The sequence below is a fragment of the Talpa europaea genome (assembly GCF_964194135.1).
Source record: "Talpa europaea genome assembly, chromosome: 6".
Taxonomy (NCBI): Eukaryota; Metazoa; Chordata; class Mammalia; order Eulipotyphla; family Talpidae; genus Talpa; species Talpa europaea.
This window is the reverse complement of record NC_140072.1, coordinates 61,611,945-61,632,011: the sequence shown is the minus strand read 5'-3', so window position 1 is coordinate 61,632,011 and position 20,067 is coordinate 61,611,945. Positions and strand designations below refer to the sequence as shown.

Below are 20,067 nucleotides of genomic sequence, written 5' to 3'. Positions count from 1 at the left end.
TGATAGACATTTGAATGGTTTCCACCTTTTCCTACTATAACTTTTTTTTTGTGTACAATTCTCAACCAATATTAGCTGGAGTGGATCCAAGTTTCATTCAAGTCATTGTAAATGTACAGCCATGGAAAAGGTACAATTATAGTTCTCAGTTCTCAAAAATGATGGCTTTTTTCCTAGATGAATTTTAATGAATTTTAAATTTACCCAATATTTATTGACTGTTAATAGCATTCCAGGATGTTCCATTGGATGATCTTGGAAGGTGTAGGACCCCTTAGGCCCAAAACAAAATAATGTATTCATATACCCATACTAAAGTTACTAGCAAAAAGAGTAAAGCGTATGTTGAAATTTATCAGCATAGATGTGTCAAGATGGGTCTTAGAGATCTAATAGAAGTCTCCCAAATGATTAAAAAGAAAACAGGTGGGCCTCCCCGGTGGCGCAGCTGTTGAGTGCTGGGTTGTGAAGCTGCCCGCAGCCTCTGTACCGCTAGTTCCATCCCCGGCTGCTCCCCGGTCACCGGAGGAGGGTCCCACATGGCGCGCAGACCTCTCCTGATGCCTGCTGCTGCCCTCAGCAGTGTACTTCGGTCCTTCTGCCTGTCCTGTTCCCCACTCTGGCTCTGGTGAATTCTCTCATCCTCCCGTGTTTCTGACTGTACCCAGTGCTTGTATAAATAAATTAATTAATTAAAAAAAAGAAAACAGGTAAGGGCATTATAGGTAGAACCGCACTTTTTAAAATATGGAATTAATAGTTGCTATTATGGAATGCTTACTCTGTGCACAGAATTCCATATTCTCACAACCCACAAAAGTACAGGTTAGCTCCATGCACATACAAGGGCATGTCCAAATCACAAAACACTTGAGTAGCAGAACCAGATTTGAAACTGGGGTTGCCTGGTTTCAATCTGCGACTGGGTTCAGATAGGTCCAGGGGTTGCTGCTACAGATGGGGTGACCGACGAGCGTGGACATGCAGGCACCCGAACGCTCACTCGCTTGACCGAGGGCCCCCGGGGCTAAGAGGGAGAGTGTCAGGCTGCCTCGAGAGCAATCAGCATAAACGCATGTTTTCAAATCTTGCGTGTGTGTGTTGAGCACAATTCTACGTCTGCTATGTTCAATGGTGGGGTCAGCAGGGACGGCCGGCTCTGCGCCCCGCCCTCCCGGCTGACTTCGCCGCCACTTTGCACAGCCGCCTCGCCGCAGCGGGTGTCACCCCCTGCCGGCGCCTCTGAGCCCCTGGGCCGTCGGGGCGGGGGGCGCGGGGCAGCGCTTTCCGCCTCCGCGGACGTGGGCTGACCTGGCCCGTGTCTTCCCGAGCCTTCCACTCCCGCAGTCCTTCCACACCTCGGGGAAAAGGCCTCAGCACAAGCCAGGTGGGCTGCCACTAACGCTCGAGAAGCCACAGGAACGAGACACAGAGAGGAAGAACCCGGGTGGGAGCGACCGTGACCACGAAGCGAATCGGCCTGCGGGCGGGGCCTTGGGGCTTCTCCGCTTCTTATTGGAGCTTACCGCTGCCAGTCACGGCTTCCTCCCGCTAGTCCCCACCCTTTCCGCACAGGCTGTCAGTTAAATGAAGGGCGGCGTGGGGGGACTTCCGGTCGGGGCTGAAAGTTGGGCCGTGGGCGGGGCCGCGCAGAGGGAGGAGGCGGAACAGGACGGGGCCGGGCGGCGGCGGCGGCTCTAGGTTGCTCGGTGGCGGCGGCGACTCCTTTCCGCGCGGACGATGGACAGCCAGGGCAGGAAGGTGGTGGTGTGTGACAACGGCACCGGGGTAAGCGGCCGGAGGGGGGCCGCGGCGGCCTCGGGGCCCGGCCGGGATGTGCCGGGGGAGCGCGGGCCCGCGGTACCGGCCCTCGGCGCGGCGCCTCGGGGCCCCTGGGCCGTCGGGGCGGCGGGCGCTGGGGGCGCGGGGAGCGCGGGGGGCGCGGGGAGCGCGCTGACCCGGCCCGAGTGTCCCGAGCCTTCCCCCCGCGGGCCTCGGGGGTCTGGGCCGCGGGCGAGGCCGTGTGGACGGGAATCCCACCTGCTGCTCGGCTCGGGCCGGCTGCGCGCCCGGGCGGGGACGATTTGGCTGAAGTGCCCGGAGGGCTTGAAGCCCGGGGTGTGCGCTCGAGGAGGGCTCCGCGCCCCGGGCCGCGCTGTGTGAGAAAGGAGAAACCAGCGAGGCCTTCCTCTTCCTGTGTGGCTGGAGATCCGAATCGGAGGCAGGAAGCGGGCTTAAAGAAAAAAAAAAAAAAAAAAAGGGAAGTGCTGTCATGTAATGAGCCTCACCCCTTTCTCGGTGTTTCAGGTTCTTTTTCCTTTTCTTTAGAGAAGGGGAGTCCAGACCAGCAGTTCATCCCTTTTTATTCTGCATGCTGGGAATTTGGCCCTGATGCAGCCCCGCAGAGACCAGGGTGTTCATGGGATGATCTTGGGAGGTGTAGGGCCCCTTAGGCCCAAGTGTTAATTTCACTGACTTTAAGGGGAAGTTAATTAGTTTTGGTTTCTCCCCCCCCCCCCCGCTTCTTTTTTTTTTTCTTTAGGTGTAGAATACAGATAATGTTAATCTTTAAAAGTCTAGTGCAAATAATTGTAAAAATTTGACTGAAACACTGATTGAGAAATTGTTTGGAAGTTGTTACTTTCAAATGTTCCCCTTCCTCACTATTTTTTGGAAAAATATCTTGAATTACAAAGCCAGCAAATAAGGAGACAGAAATGTTACTTATCTGGATGAGTTCTGTACTGGTCTTTTCCCCATCCATGACAAAGATGTCTAACCGTTTTGGAGTTGCAGTATTTTGTGATTTTTCTCCTCTTCCTTCCATGTGACATATGAATTAAAATAGGTTTTATTCGATCTTTAGTACAATTTGGAAACTAGATTGTTGAGGGAAAAAAAGGGTGCATATTCACTGCTGTAATATTGCTCTTGATTGAATTCGTTACAGATTTTTACAAGCAATAATTACACTCCTTTTATTTGAACTTAATTGAAAACAGACAAGAGTAAGAAGATTGTTATCGTATAGTGGAACAGCCATACAAAATGGAATACTTTTTTTTTAAAGGCAGCATATCCATCAGTATGGAGGCATGTCAGAGATTTATTAAGTTAAAAAAATGTTTAGAATGAACCCATTTATGTGTTTCTTTAATAGAGGTACTTACATGTCCACAAAGGTATCTATGTATGAAAGTGTTGGAGGGATACATAAGAATGATCATAGGGATAAATGATCAAGAGATAAAAGTAGGAGGTGGAAACGTCTTTCTCACTCTTCTGAGTTACTGGGGAAAAAATTTTTAAGCAAAACATTGTTAAATGATCTTTCAACTAAATTAAATATAAATATGTATTTTACAATGAAAGCTCGATAAAAGCTACTTTAAAAAATATTAGCTTGATTCCCACTGTAGTCTCACAATGATCTCTAGATAAATTTAAAGCTTTAAAAATTGAATTTAAAATATTTGGTGAATATGTCAAGTAGTTGCTTTAGAAATTGCACTGTATTATATTTTAGTGGATTCTTCCTCTTTGAAGGGCAATGAATCCCATATTTGAGGTATATATGAGGGTTTTTTTGATAATTAGAATGAGATTATTAACTATAAGGTCATTTTTATATTTCTATTTCATTAGTTTAGCATTATTAGAAAGTTGTTTGATTACTGATTAATCTTATATCTATGGCATAATTTAAGAATCTTGTTTATTAAGACAAAAGAAAAGTTACTATGACAAATAAGAGAACTGTAATAAATTGAAATAAAAATGTATTTGGTGTTTCTTTTCCATTTTTTAAGTTTTATCCCAGACTTCTACAGATAGGATTGATTGTAAATGAGGAAACAGATCTCATACAACAATATGATAAGGAATATTGTTATATTTCTAAAATTAGAGAATTAGGACTATTCAGGTTCTATATTCTATTTCTTATTGTGCCATAGTAATCTTGATTTTATTTAGATACCTGTGGTATAACGATTCCTCTGCAATTAAGTATTAAAGAAAATACTGAAATTTAGTTTCTAAAGACTTGCGGGAATAGTTGTCACACTAAAGTACCTTGCCTCTTCCATGTCTTAGGTTTTAAAATACTACGTTATTTGAAGAATTGTTTTTTCCTAGCCCCTCTGACAGGCCCTAAATATTAGAATACTGTAGTTCTTATAACATGCCAGATGTTGGTCCCTCTTCCCCACCAGTCCCCATCTGGATTAGTGACTTATGAGGGTGATCTAGAGGAGGAAAACGGTTTGATTCCAATAATTTATGCACACACATTCATAACTGTTCAAATAGTTTTTATAGTCTGCTAAAAAAAAACCTCATAGTGCTAGAATAATTATACTTTAATTTATAATTTACATTTATGATTGATTGTGACCTGCTTCATCAGACTTGTGCTAATTTATATGTTGAATTTAGGAGTGTTTAAAATAGAAATAAACCAAAAACAAATTTGGTTTCACCCTGCATAATGCTTTGGAATAAACAGTACTTTGGTGGTTTAGGAGGATAATAATCCTCAACAAATCATCCATCAGTGCCTTCAGATAAAAATTAACAAAGGAAAAATACTGATTAAACAAGGCTTTGTAAATCCAGTTGTTTATTTGAGGGGAGAAAGGTAATTTTGGAGCAAATGTGGATGGACTTCTTCATTTTTTTCTTGAAAGAACATTTACTGTTCATGTTCTTACCATTTGATGACTCAGTGGGAAGTAAGGAAACCAGTTTAAACCACAGTGCTATGCAGAGGAACTATATATGGTAAAATCTATTTCTTAAACACAGCCTTATTGCACACAGTGAGAGCTAAGTTACCATGCTTAAAATTATTGGGGGAAGGAGGAGGAATTTTGAGGATTAATATGATGCCAAATAAGTAGTTCAGAAAAGAGGTAGGTTTTTTTTTTGTATTTTATCATATCATATGGTTTAGACCTTTTTAAATACTGACCTTTTAAGAAAAGAAATGCCATTTGTCTATTTCATGTTTTTGAAAATTACATTATTTTAATTCCTATTTTAATTCTTAATACATTCATATTTGAAATAATGTGAAATGGTATGGTTATTTCCACTTTGATTGAATATCTAATACCCTGTAGAAATGCTATCTCTACATTAGGAGGTAGCATCTGCTTCCAATAAGTTACTGATTAAGCAGAATAAATAATTTCATTAATAAGCTATTGATACCTTTAATTTGAATTTCCAAATTTCCCCTTTTTTATGAAGCACAGAAATAGATTTGCAATTGTTTTATCGTTTCAGGGAGTCTCTCAGCCTTGGGTATTTGGCAAATATTTTGCCTCTTAAAATATATTCAAACAAGAATTTTGAGATACAAATTACCCAACTGAACAATTATAACCAGAAAACATTGAGTGATGTGATTATGTACAGATTTGGTACCGTACGTCTGCATACACATGTGTGTCTCACAATGAGGGGAAACATGTCAAGGGTAGCAGTTTCTTCCTGGCACCAGGGCTTGATTTATGCCCCATGTCAAGGGTAGCAGCTTCTTCTCTGCACCAGGGCTTGATTTATGCCCCATCCCAGGCTTGTCCTCCTACCTCAAACTCTGTTACGATTTTTCACTTAATTAAATCATTTGTTTATATTTAATATGCTGTAAATGAGCCTTACAAACTTGTTTCTTTTTTGCAATCATTCATTTAGTGCTTTTTTTTCTTTTTTTTAAAGATTTATTTATTTATGCATACAAGAGCTGGGGTACAGGCCAGAGGTGTGGGGGGTGAGAGGATTTACCAGAGACAGAGTGGGGAACAGAACAGGCAGACTGGCTGAAATACACTGCTGAGGGGAGCAACGGGCAATACAGAAGAGTCTTAGTCTGCTGCACCATGTGGGTTGCTCCCTGGCCAGCCGGGAATCGAACTCGTGCTGCAGAGGCTGCATATTGCTTCATAGCGCGGTGCTTAACCCCTTGCACCATCAGGGAGGCCCCCATTCTGTGCTTTTTTTTTTTTTTTTTTTTTTTTTTTAATGTTTACACCCATGTAAGTGAGACTTTCAGCCTGCCTAATGGACATTTCCCTCCTGCCAAGTGTCCATATTTGTTCATTATTTTGAGATAAAACATAAGAATGTAATATCCATATAGTATTTACTGTCTATATTTGGAATAGCTATGTAAATTATGACTAATGATGATATTAGGCTGGTGATCATGTAAATTTTTATTTATATAGCTATCTGGGTATGCAGTACTGAGGGGAGGTTCCCTTTACCATACATTCTAGTTCTTATCTAGTAAGCTGTATTTTGATTTAAGGACAAAAGAAAGTTTAGGATTTAGAAAAGAATAGTAGTAATATTACTAGTAGGTAATACTCTTTTCCTCTGTGGTCATTGTCCCTTAACTTCTTCTGTGTCACATTGATAAATAATTTGAAAAGACTGTGGAAAATGAGTTTGTATGTCTGAACTCTGTTTAACACTCTTTTAGGGTGAAAAGTATATTCTGGTTCTTACCTGTCAGGCACTATTCAAATGGGGAAGTAGTTATCTGTAGCCTATGCATCATATCACACTAACAACAGCCTTGAACCAATAAAAATTATAATGTAGCATTAAAAATGGTTAGTAGCTGTACCTGCAAAATGCTCAAACCTTAGTAGCTCATTGGTAACTGAACAGGACTTTGTGAGTTTGGGATAAAACATACCTGAATAATATGTTTTACATAGATTCTAAAATGTACATATGACCAGAGAAGATATGATATTCCAAATATGCAGCTTCCTAATTTCAAACGGATTTTTCATTCAAATGGCCTAATCTGCTTAAGTCATGACTTTAACATATTTTTAAAATTCTATTTATAAGAGACTTGAAATTCTGGATGGCAAAATGTTCTACTCTATTTATAACTGAATGTGCTGTACTTCATCAACATCATTTCCAACAAACTTATAGATATCTTTGAAATATAAAATTTTTCTATTGTGGTGGGTTAGTCAAAAATCATTAAGTTTGGGCCTCCCCTGGTGGAGCAGGCAGTTGAGCTTGAGCGCAGCGCTGGTTCGATCCCGGCCGGCTGGCAAGGGTCCCACATGGCGCCGCAGACCTCTCCTGTCTCGGCCGCTGCTCCCCTCAGCAGTGTGTTTCTCGTCAGTCTGCCTGGTCTGTTCCCCGCTCTGTCTCTGGTGAATCCTCTCACCCTCCCGCACATCTGGCCTGTACCCCGGTTCTTGTGTAAATAAATCTTTTTAAAAAATCACTAAGGGCCTCCCTGGTGGCGCAGCAGTTGAGCGCTGGGTTGCGAAGCTGCTTGCAGCCTCTGCGGCGCCGGTTCAATCCCCGGCTGCTCCCCGGCCACCGGAGGAGGGTCCCACATGGCGCGCAGACCTCTCCTGCCGCCTGCTGCTCCCCTCAGCAGTGTACTTCGGTCCTTCTGCCTGCTCAGCTCCCCGCTCTGGCTCTGGTGAATTCTCTTACCCTCCCGCGCTTCTGACTGTACCCAGTGCTTGTATAAATAAATAAATAAATCTTTAAAAAAAAAAAAAAACACTTAATAGCAACTTAAATAAAAAACATTTAAAAAAAATTCACTAAGTTTAAGATTACTATTCAATTTTATCAGCATACCAGTTTGTTGTACATAGTGGAGTCCTATCAACCAGTAGGTTAATAGTTTCCATCCACCTTTGTGTTAGTATTGTCATGTCACAGATAGTACTTTTCTCATTAATTCTAAAAGAAGGTATGGTGTTCAGAACAATGGAACAATCGACATTTACTCAATATTAAATTTCTCTATGTTAAAGTAATTGTAGTATCATACTCTCAAATCCACAGCAAAACTTTTTTTTTTTAAAATGAACTTTTTTTTTTTATAGAGGCATGTTTTATTTATTTGTTTGTTTTGTTTATACAAGCACTGGGTACAGTCAGAAGCGCGGGAGGGTGAGAGAATCCACCAGAGCCAGAGCTGGGAGCAGAGCAGGCAGAAGGACCGAAGTACACTGCTGAGGAGAGCAGCAGGCGGCAGGAGAGGTCTGCGCGCCATGCGGGACCCTCCTCCAGTGGCCGGGAAGCAGCCGGGGATCAAACCGGCGCTGCAGAGGCTGCGGGCAGCTTCGCAACCCAGCGCTCAACCACTGCACCACCGGGGAGGCCCCACAGCAAAACTTTTAATGTTTATTGATCAGTTATTTAATATGTACTTACTAAGTGCCAGATGCTCTTCTGGGAGTGGGATTCATCAGTTGACACAGAAACCATTGCACAGTGTGGCTTAAATTGAATAAAGATTTGTTAAGAAGGAGGGTAGAGACCCTGATTACATTTCCTTTTTATATTGCTTCCTTTCCTACCCTCAGGTTTTTAATAGCCTTTTCCTTGCCATGTCCACTTTTACAAAATAAGACTAAACAGACTGTTATTCATATAAGAATTAAAAACCCTTGGTCTATTTTTAGTGTTACTATAGTTGTTAATCTTCTATCAATTTGTTATGCATAAAATGGAAGTATAATCAGAATCAGTGATATGCCCTCTTTGGAGAAGTACACTATCTGAATATGAAATTATGTTCCTTAGTGTTACTAAATACATTTATCGACATGTAAAAGTCTAAATATCAAAAATACCTAATAAATGTTTATTTTAATAAGATGCTAGCTCCAATGCCTTTTGGTTTTCTCATTTTGAAAAATGAAATTGCTTAAATGAATTGTGTGCCATGAATGAAAGCCTCCTTTAGAATTTAATTTAGTTCGGGCCTCCCTGGTGGCACAGCGGTTGAGCCCTAGGTTGCGAAGCTGCTCTCAGTCTCTGCAGCGCCGGTTCAATCCCCGGCTGCTTCCTGGCCACCAGAGGAGGGTACCACATGGTGCACAGACCTCTCCTGCCGCCCTTTGCTCCCCTCAGCAGTGTACTTAGGTCCTTCTGCCTGCTCTGCTCCCCGCTCTGGCTCTGGTGAATTCTCTCACCCTCCCGCGCTTCTGACTGTACCCAGTGCTTGTATAAATAAATAAAAATAAATCTTTTTTAAAAAAAAGAATTTAATTTAGTTGTGTTCATTTTCTAACATTTCTCTTAAAAATTGTTAGCATTTGTTGAGTGAATTTGTCCAGTCTCAAATACTTCCTGTGTGACCACTGTGTGCTCCAGAGCCTCTTCTAGCCATTAGCTCCAGGGCGAGCTGCTCAACTTAACTCCCTGCTCTTCTGAGGCTTTCCCTAAGTGGGGAGACTTAAATAAGTAGTTAACCAGAAGTAAATAAGAACTCTTTAACAGTCAGTGCCATAAAGGAAATAAAAAGACAAAATAGAAAACATTGGGTTACTACATCAGGTGGTTTGAAAGCACCAGAAGTTTAAAATATTGTATAAATGCAAAGCGGTATTTTTCATATGTTTTAAAATGGGTATGTGTAATATCTTGACACTAACCCACTTTTACTATTCTCTTCCAGTTTGTGAAGTGTGGATATGCAGGCTCTAACTTCCCAGAACACATCTTCCCAGCTTTGGTTGGAAGACCTATTATCAGATCAACCACCAAAGTGGGAAACATTGAAATCAAGGTAATATTTTATTTACTGATAAATGAGGGTCGAAACTGTGAGGTGTTCTTTGATTTAAGTAGGCTTAAAATATTATTGCCATGACAAGCAAGAGGGAAGGGCAAAATTTATTTTAACTTGCATCAACATCCAAAGGCACAAAAAAAAAAAAAAAACTAAAGTTAATTTCATCTTTTTTTTTTTTTTTTAAGTATGGCTTGATGCCACTGTTCTCTGAATGAGGTAAAATACTAAGATTTTTATATTGGTATGATAACTGTATTAGTGATAGAGTCCTGTTCATGATATAATCTTTAAAAGGAATTTTATGTCCTTCAATTCCATATATTTGTCATTTTATGTTAGTTGGAAACTGACTTTTCGATGTTCTCATGGCCTGGTTCCTCTACTTTTTAATATAACTAGTCAGGAAAACACAGATGCAAATCTGATTGGTTCCTCTTTTCACTAATAAAATAGTTGATTTCCATAATGTGCAGGAGAAAGCCATGCAAGTTTTTATTTGACCTTGCATTGTTTATCTGACCACAAGGAGAGAAGAGGGCAGGTTGTCATTTCTGTTCACTGTACTTACCATAAGAGACTCAACATTAAGGAGAATACATTTTTCCCTACATTAAAGGGATTGGAAATCATCTGGGACTTATGATACTTCAGGGGAAAAAGCATAAAACAATCAAAAAAGACAGTGGTTAGCAGTTGACTTAAATTCTTCACGTGGCCTCGTTGAATTTAGGGGCTCTCTACTGAATTATTTGTGAACAAACTAGCATTGTTGGTCTGTACAGTCTTAGGCAAGACTGTTAGGTTTATGAGTCATTCGAAATATGAGATAGGGTGTACCTCTTTGGGACATTTGGTTGAGATATCTAGATAGGTGACAATAGGTGGTAGAGATTTGCTACTTGGTAGCTCTCTGCTGTTGAGACTAGAGAATTGAGTTACACAATAAAAATACAAACTAAAATTTAGGTTCTTTGTTAGTTTTTTTGAAGACTTAAGATAATGAATCATCTGGCCTGTTACTTTACAATCAGATGGGACTCTCAATATGAGGGTGCTATTTTTAGGGTCTTTTCTTTGGAAAAATTTCAGGGTTTCTTTATTCTCTTTTTGTGAACTCCTTTCATTCTCATTGAATTCAATCATAAATGAATTTAAAGTTTAGCTAATATTGTTAAGAATAAGCTTTTTTAATGAAGTTGAAAGTCATACTTTTTATTCAGTCTCAGGCTTTCAAAGAAAATTGGCTTTTTTATGTACTTTATGGGCAGTAATACTTGAGGATTTAAAAAAGATACATCACATAGAGCCACTTTCATTCTTCAGCATAGACACAGAAAATTATCTCTTTTCACTCCCACTTTCTTGCTTTTTAAGACCAAGTGATAGAGGGCCTCCCTGGTGGTGCAAAGGGTTAAACACAGCACTTTGAAGCAATCCGCAGCCACTGCAGCACGAGTTCAATCCCCAGCCGGCCAGGGAGCTACCCACATGGCGCAGCAGACCTCTCCTGTCTTGCTTGCTGCTCTCCTCAGCAGTGTATTTTCAGTCACTCTGCCTATTCTGTTCCCCACTCTGTCTCTGGTGAATCCTCTCACCCCCTGCACCTCTGGCCTAATCACCCAGACCTCAGTTCTTGTATTTATAAATAAATAAATTGTTACCCAAAAAAGACCAAGCGATAAAAATGAAACTAGTCAATATTCTGTTAAGCTATTTTTGCTAAGGAATTCCCCAATAGCATTTGCTTGTATGGTTTGTTATTCTGTGTTCTGTTGGGTCAGTTCTGTTCAATCTGCTCAATCTTTTAAGTCTTTCAAGTTAATCTGTTCTTCCAGTAGCAAATAGTAAGAAAGTCTTGTCAAATTTAACTTGATTAAATAGAGCTTGAAAAAACAACTCTAAATTTACCCTGTACCTGTTCAGACCTTTTCTGTTATCATTTATTTTCCTTAACTAAGGCTTTTAAATTCAGTAATGAATTAAAGAAACTCAGCTTTTTTGGAATTCCTATGCCTAGTGGATTGACATAATTTTTGTGTGTTGTTAGCTCAAATGTGGTGGTAGACTTTAAAAAAACTGAATATTTAAATTGTTTAACAAGTTAACTTTCATTTAGGAGTAATAACTGTCCATGTTAATTTGGCCCTGATTTATTAACTCCATAAAATATAGTAGTACTGCATCTGACCTCGACCTAATTTGTCTCTTATTGCTTGTATGTTTAAAACTTTCAGTGAGTATTTTATGTAGGCCTTTTCTGACTCTTACTTCTACCTTCTCTCTCTTCACCTTTCTTGACCTGTTGAAGTAGAATAACAAAAAGATGGTAAGTGAGGTTACACACATGCTCTCTGTTTGTTTTCCACTTTTGCTTGATGGGACAGTAGTTGTTGTTGTTTTGTGTCCCTTTAGTGTTGGGGAGGGGGGTAATTCCATATTTTAATTTTAAGTACTTTGATTTTTAACCTTTTTCATTGCTTCAATTTGGTAGCAACTAATTAAGTCCTATACTTTCCTGATTGCATAAATGGACCAAACCAGAACTAATAACTAACATAGTTTTGAATTGTTTCCATGTGTTTCTTTTAGATGAATGTCATAATTAAAATGGAGTGTGGTGTGCATAATAATAGAAGCCAAGTACTTGGTTTTATGTAAACTATGTGTGATCTAGAAGATTGCAGTGAGGTTGTTAAATTCCGATATACTCACTTGTTGACCAGTGTTAAATTGAACATTGCCTTACACAGCCTCTGTATATTTGCATCTAGTATTGTATCTTATGTGTAGTTAATAAACTGATTGAAAATGTAATATGCACATAAGCTGTAGGTATTAAAATGGTAGGAAAAGAGAATGACTAGCTTTCTAAACGATCCTTATTGATTAGCGTATTTTATAGCGTTTTCAGAGGGTAAAAAGATGACAATCTTATAAAACTTTTCCATAATAACAGGTTTTCTCCGTAAATAAATATCATTGCATGGAGTCTATTTCTTTTTCATTAGAAGCTTCCTGGGCACATCCCAAACTACTGACTCATTCATTATGTATTTCTGTGATAATCTGAGCACCATATAGATATTTTCAGTTTTGCTTTTAATATTATTTGTAAGCTGCTTTGACAAGGTTGAGTATCAGGCATTTCTAAAGGTATATTTTAAGTAGTAACGGTAACTTTGTAGGGTTTTCATTTGAATAAATAAAAGCTTTTGAATAAAAATTAATAAAAAGAAGTTCCTATATTTATCATAAATAAAAGAATCATACATTTCCCTTAAAATCGTAAGGAGATTAAGAGTGTAGAGAACATTATAGGTTTGATTCAATAAATGTTTCTTATGTAATTTCCTTCTAGGAATTTACCTAGGTTTTAAAATTTGTGTTTGCTCTATTTTTTTTAGTTTGAGGTGACTTTATTCAAAGTACTTCTTGGCAAATAGAATCTATATACCTGCTTTTCATTAAATATAAATGCCCTTGGAACACCTTTGAAAAGCATCTCAAACATTTACTATAATTTTTCATTCTTTCAGTTAATAGATTTGGGTTTAAGTTCCAGTGAGGGAGGTGGTAAAAATTTAAGGCTTGGTCTGATTGCTTATAACTTGTTTCTGAGGTGTGAGGGCAAGTTACATAATGTTCTTGGCATTTTGGTTTTGGGAAACTGAAATGTGCTAGGGAACGTGTTTTAGGATTTTTTAATTAAATTTGTTCAGAGGAATAGCTAGTATACTCCATGCCAGACTTTTTCTTTCAGTTAATTCTTTATACTGTGTACCTCCAATACATGAGACTTTTATTTTGAGTTGAAATTGGATCAGACACACATAAGCCCCTGTTCTTACATGGACTAAAAAGAAAATATTTAATGAAATCAGATCAGACTCTTAAGTTCATTGAAATATGGCTGTGAACATATATTAATTATATGAACTATCACTTTGTACAACACAATGAAAGGTATAGTCTAGAGGGAAGTAATAAAATTATTTTCTAAATTGAATTTGTGCATTGCCAAAAGTAATACATAAACTTGCAGATAATGATTTTCTCCTCCTAATATTTTATTAAGAAGTGTTTGGAATAGCAAAGTTGAAAGAATTTTATAGTGCAAACCATGCATCCATCACCTAGATTCTGATATTAATATGTACTATACTGACTTACCGCATATCCTACCCATCCATCTTCTTTTTTGATACATTCAAAATATCTAGTATACTGTTCCCTAAATAATTCACCATATGCATGTCATTAACTGGAATTCATAATTACAGATTTTTGTTTTGCCTTTTTCTGTTAAATAATTCAGAACAATAATAAGTTTGAGTAATATGTTATACTGAAGTAGATTTATAAGAAATTCTTTGTACAGAAGTTTTAGTGAACATTTTAGCATCTGCTTTAACTTTGTTTTCCCTTTTTGTTTTGCTTTCAGTGGATTTCCCAGGAATTTGATTGTTATTTTTTGAAGTTTTATTTGTATGTATGTATGTGTGTATATAAGGTGTCATATGTTAATTTTGCTGTTTCCTTTATTTTCCCATAATTTAAACTTCAGGTTGTATAGTAAATACTTATTTCTGATACTAGTTATTTTTTTAATTGATTTCATCAGTACATGTAGAAATGAAGATCAGTTAATACCTTGGCTAGCTGATTTCTAAAATAAAAATTTCAAGTTCTAGGACATTATTAGCCTTCTCAAATGTGGGTTGTGCTAAGTATGCTTTCATTGGAGATAACACTTGTGAGTATTCTTTTCATGTGTGATAGTATAGTTTTTCATTATCACACTTTAAGATTGAACATAATGCTCATGAGATACTTTTAAAAAAAGTTATTTTCTTGAGTCATAAGTTTTTTATATCTGCAAATTCTCAGTCTTCTGGTGTGAGATATATAGAAACTTAATTTCAGTTCTAATTCAGGCATATGTAAATAGAAGTTTGTGAAATTTACAAGTGGTGCACAAATGTGTTATTACAGTGTTATAAGGGATCATTTCATTTTTTGTTTCTTTCATTATGCTTTATAGTATTTACACCTATTTTGATTTAGTACAAAGAAATGTGCTGTATGTGTTAAGCATTTTTCTTCAAGTTTTTTCCCCCTGATGTGCTATTTCACATATCACAGGCCTTATTTTTTGAACATTTGAGCAAAAGAAACAGATGAAATCTCATACAAATCCCTCCAAAATATGAAAATGTGGGGTTTATTTGTGCTAATGCTCTTCTTTTGGAAACATGTATTAAAGGTAAGGTCCATTTATTGATTTAAACCACATACATAAAACTTTATTATTCATGGTACAACGTTGCAAATGACTGTTCTTGAAAGAAGAGTTTTAAAACGTGAAATGAAGAACTTTATTTGAAAGTGCCAAAAAGGTTAAAATTAATTATTCCCAAGTTTTCCAAAATATCATGGGAATGTAATTTTCTGGAGATATTTTAAGCAAAAAATTGACTGGTCTAAAGCTTTGATATTATAATTTTCTAGGATCTTATGGTTGGTGATGAGGCAAGTGAATTACGCTCGATGTTAGAAGTTAACTACCCTATGGAAAATGGCATTGTACGAAATTGGGATGATATGAAACACCTGTGGGACTATACATTTGGACCAGAGAAACTAAACATAGATACCAGAAATTGTAAAATCTTACTCACAGAACCTCCTATGAATCCAACTAAAAACAGAGAGAAGATTGTAGAGGTAAGATTTTGGAGAGATATTTATATTGGTGTTTCTGTCATGTAACAAAGCAAACAGTCTCACTATACCTTGGTTGTTAAGGATAAAGGGACTAAAATAGTTATTTTCCTCCCAGATCCTATTTATGATTCCCTAACTATATGCTAGTTATTATTTCTAAGTAGATTTATCAGTAAACGAAACAAATCTTGTTGCCATGGAGCTTACATTCTAACAGAGAAACCAGCTGCCCCTCTTCTCCCTCCAGGTAGGTGAATTAAATAGTTAGAAGACAATAGATTTTAAAGGGGCCGAAAAAGAACAGGTTAGAGGAGATGGGAAGCAGGGAAGGTTGCATTTATACATGTGGTGATAGGCCTTCATGAGAATGTGATGTTTAAGTAAAGACAGTAAGAGAGCTAGCCAGGGTATATGAAGGATGACCATCCCAGACAAAGGGAATAGAGTGTAAAGATCTTAAGATGGGAACAAACTTGGCATGTTAGAGAGGCAGCAAGGAGGCCAGTGTGGCTCGAGGCTAAAAGTGAAGAGGGGTAGAGCAACAGGAGATGAGGTCAGAAAAATAATATGGTCACATCATCTAAGAGTCTTTGTAAGCTCTTAAAGGGAATTAGATTTTTACCATAAGTGAAATAAAAGGGGAGTAGACATGCTCAGATTTAGACTTTCTGGACAACTCTGTTGAGGGTAGATCTTACAGAGGCAAGAGAAAAAATAGATTAGTTTAGACACTTTTTCTCAATTAAGCAAAAGATAATGATGGTTAAGATTGGGGTAATAGCAGTGGAAATAATGAGAAGTAGCCAGGTTGTGGGCCTATTTTGAAGAGTGGGCCAAAGAATTTCCTGATGCATTAGTTACAGGTTATAGGGGTTTGGGAGGAGATAGGGATAATGCCAAAGGTTTTGATTTGAGCAGCTGGATGATCGGGTTTCCGTCAACTGAAGTGGGGAAAGACTGTGGTGACTGGGACAGGATTTGGGAGTTCAGTTTTTAGACATGTTAGATTTAGGGTCCTCATCAGATATTAAGGCAAAAATGTCAAGTATATGAATAGGTTAGGTGAAATTCAGGAGAAAAGTCTGGGGCTGGAGATAAAACCTGGGAATCACCAGGATATAAATAATATGGCACAGGACATCCCTAGTGTCTTAGGGGTTAAAGTCTCAGCTAGACCACCACATTGGTCTGAGTGTCCTGAGTTCGATCCCCAAGCAGGGTGCTAACCCACATATGGCACAGCAGACCTCTCCCCTCTTGCCTGCTGCTCCCCTCAGCAATGTATTTCAGTAGATCTGCCTGTTCTGCTCTCCGCTCTGTCTCTGGTGAATACTCCCACCCCCTATACATCTGATCTACCCCCCAGTTCTTCTATGCAAAAATAAATAAAAATCTTACAGTAAAGGAATGATTCTATTTAAAAAGTGGTAGTCTTACATTTAATAAATAAATAAATATGGTACACAAAGAAGTAAGAGTAGATAGTGGTAAGGCCAAGGACCAGGGATATTGCAGAAGTTGACAAAAGGAGATCGAAAAAGCTGACGAAATAAACAGTTACAGAAAGCAAGAAATCTATATTCTTAACAGTTTAAATAAGTAGTTTTTTAAGATTGTCTTTCATTTTGTTATATATGTGGTAGAAACATAAAAAGGTGTGTGTTTTGGTAGTTTTTCAGTTATTACTTACTATTTTGTTTTACTCTGTCACTGTGTTTAGATGTTCATGGACGTTTTGGAAGGGGTGTAGAAGAGATTAAGTCAGTATTTTAAAATCTGAATTAAGACTCAGTTTTGATATTAAGTATTAAAAATTTAAGATCCTGGTTTTAGTTACAGAATTCTTACTCTTTTTTGGTTCATATTTTAATATACCTTTTTTCTCTCCTTTCACCACTAAAACAAAGGTGAACTTTGTTGTTTTAGTTCATATTTTACTGTATGTTACACTCCCTAAATGATTTACAACCACTTAATGATAAGTAGTCATTTGTAATGCTGTTTATTTTTAGCCACACACTATAAAATCAGACTGCAGAAATATTTTTTGCATTAAACCAAAAGGTTCCTATACAAGGAAATCTCTTTAGGAAGGTAACAAGATGTCAAAATGAAAACAAGTTTTCTTTCTAATAAAGTGTTAAGGAGATGACATTAGGCCTGGATGCTTCTTTCAAATACTAGTAATTTGGCTGCGACATGAGTGTTTTTTAATCTACAAGAAATGACAAAAATTGGTCTCTCTGCCCTCTAAGATTTTGTTTGCTGTGAATGTTAATTTGGCTATGACTGATAGTGTCCTACCTGAAGCTAATCCAGAAAGTTGTTTTAGTGCTACAAATACTTTTTACTGGTCTTTTTAGTAAAAGCAGACTTTCAGGTTAAATAATGCAAATACTGCAAATAATGCCTCATTCTTCCATTTTCATCCCTGTGGAGGGAGAGTAATGGATGAGGTGGGATAGAATACTGGTTAGAATATCTCGTTGCTTAATTGAGGAGTATGCATTTCAGATTTGTAAATTTTAATTCCATATAGTTCTCATTGTTGTAAAATTTCTAAATATGTAGATATTTAGAGTGGTAGTCGGTCCAGCCAATCAAGGAGTGTTCATGATAGATGACAGAAAAAATGCTTTAGGATGTTCAGAACTAATCCAAGCAATAAAATATGAAGCACAGTTATGGCCAGGGGAACTCTTCTTCCTTCCAGAGTGCATAGCTCATCTCACAGTGATCCACAACCTAGATTCAAAAGGCAGTCTTAGTAGCTAACCAGTTTTCATATCTGCCAACAATCAGGAATCACCAACATTAATTTTAATGTCTCTCTACTAATTTTTTTTTTTAATTGTTGAAGGTAAAATCACAGTCTGAGCCCAGGTGGTGGAAGAGTGATTAGAGCGTCAGTACCTAATGTAGTTAAGCAGTTTCTATAATTGTCTTTGAATAAGATATTTCCCTTATAAGACATCAGTTAAGAAAGGCTTGTTCACATGCAGAAAGCTTCCCCCCCCACACTTTAATTATTAACTAAAAACACCCATACATACTACAAGCTTTGTAGCTTGTCTGAAATTCTTGGGGGATACAGTGTATATCCAAAAACCTGTCCCCCAAGTTGAAGCTTTGTGACAGCAGGACTTTAGTAGGGGCAAGAAGAGCGGGAAAGATGTTTGGCCTATTGATTATATTTTAGGCAAATAATCTACTCTGTGAAGAAACTGTGTCAATATTTTGTAACTTTATAAATACCAATATATATTTTTTTCTTTCTGTATACTCAGGTAATGTTTGAAACTTACCAGTTTTCTGGCGTCTATGTAGCCATCCAGGCAGTTCTGACTTTGTATGCTCAAGGTAGGTGAAGCTTAACTTTTAGAAACATTAAATTTAAAAAGATTCACTAAGTGTATTTTATGTCCAAATAATTTGATTTTTCAGTGTCATAAAGCTGAAAGTTGTCAAATTATGATATACATTTTTATTTTTTAAGCAAAGAAGGAAACTTCAGGTAAAAAGAGACTTTTTAAGTTGGAGGGTCTCTTCTTTGAGGCTACTTTTAAGTAAAAATTGTTTATGCAGTTGAGAATGAAAATGGAATTTCTCCTCAGAATTGTCTCAAGTTAAAAAAAAAAAAACACAGAGGGCATCCCTGGTGGCGCAAGGCGTTAAGCACAGCACTCTGAAGTTATCTGGAAGCCTCTGCAGCACAAGTTCGATCCCTGGTCGGCCAGGGAGCAACCCACATGGCGCAGCAGACTTCTCCTGACTCACCTGCAGCTCCCCACAGCAGTGACTTTCAGTCAGTCTGCCTGTTCTGCTCCCCACTCTGTCTCTGGTGAATCCTCTTACCTTCCCGCACCTCTGGCCTGTACCCCAGATCTTGTATGCATAAATAAATAAATCTTTTTTTAAAAAGTATGCAGAGATCAAAAAAGATTGGTGTAAGAAGCATGATGGTCATACATGACAGAGAGAGTTCATTTTTCCTTATTTACATCATTGTCAAATACATAAAAGACAGATTATTGTGAGTACCATACTCACTTGGAGGTGTTTTCTTGGTCCTGCTATTATTTCATTTTTTTTTTTTTTTTAAGATTTATTTATTTATTTATACAAGCACTGGGTACAGTCAGAAACGTGGGAGGGTGAGAGAATTCACCAGAGCCAGAGCGGGGAACAGAGCAGGCAGACAGACGAAATACACTGCTGAGGGGAGCAGCAGGCGCTGCAGGAGAAGTCTGCTGTGCCATGTGGGACCCTCGCCGGTGGCTGGGGATCGAACCGGTACTGCAGAGGCCGGGCAGCTTCGCAGCCCAGCGCTCAACCGCTGCGCCACCAGGGAAGTTTCCTTGGTCCTGCTATTATTAACTGCCTCCCTCTCTATCAGAAATACAATTTGGACAGGTAGAGAGAACTTATGGGGCTGTTAAATATGTGCCTTGGAGTTGTTAAGCACTGGAAATGTAAAGATGCACTCAGGGGATTCCAAGTCTAATGGGGACAAGATAGAGAAACATATTTTGATTCAGTGTGTCAGAGATTTTTGAGGGATGTAGCAAGTGGGCTTAGTCCCAGAACTTATTACATAGGCAGGGTCAAAGACATAGTACTTAGAAGACAAACTTTCATATTATCTTGATCCATGTGATTTCACATATGAATTAGTAAAAATCACCTTGAAAAAAGATCTGTTGAGTTGTTATTTTTAACTGTCTTTAGTACTACTTAGAATTTGGGGGGGAATTAAATTTTTA

The 20,067-nt window shown here is 38.2% G+C and overlaps 1 protein-coding gene across 2 annotated transcripts in view; it reads left to right on the top strand.

Moving 5' to 3' along the window:
• Positions 1 to 1,662: 1,662 nt before the first annotated feature.
• The window catches only part of ACTR2 (actin related protein 2), a gene marked incomplete at its 3' end in the record, with an annotated part of 34,927 nt that continues 16,522 nt past the window's right edge, over positions 1,663 to 20,067 (top strand). The window contains exons 1-5 of one of the 2 annotated variants that reach the window (XM_084235478.1): positions 1,663 to 1,788; positions 9,464 to 9,574; positions 11,892 to 11,906; positions 15,089 to 15,304; positions 18,592 to 18,664. In XM_084235478.1, coding sequence (XP_084091604.1) covers positions 1,741 to 1,788; positions 9,464 to 9,574; positions 11,892 to 11,906; positions 15,089 to 15,304; positions 18,592 to 18,664 — 463 coding nt within the window. In that variant the 5' untranslated portion in view covers positions 1,663 to 1,740. The remainder of the gene's footprint in view (positions 1,789 to 9,463; positions 9,575 to 11,891; positions 11,907 to 15,088; positions 15,305 to 18,591; positions 18,665 to 20,067) is intronic. The other variant, XM_084235477.1, reaches the window with a different exon arrangement.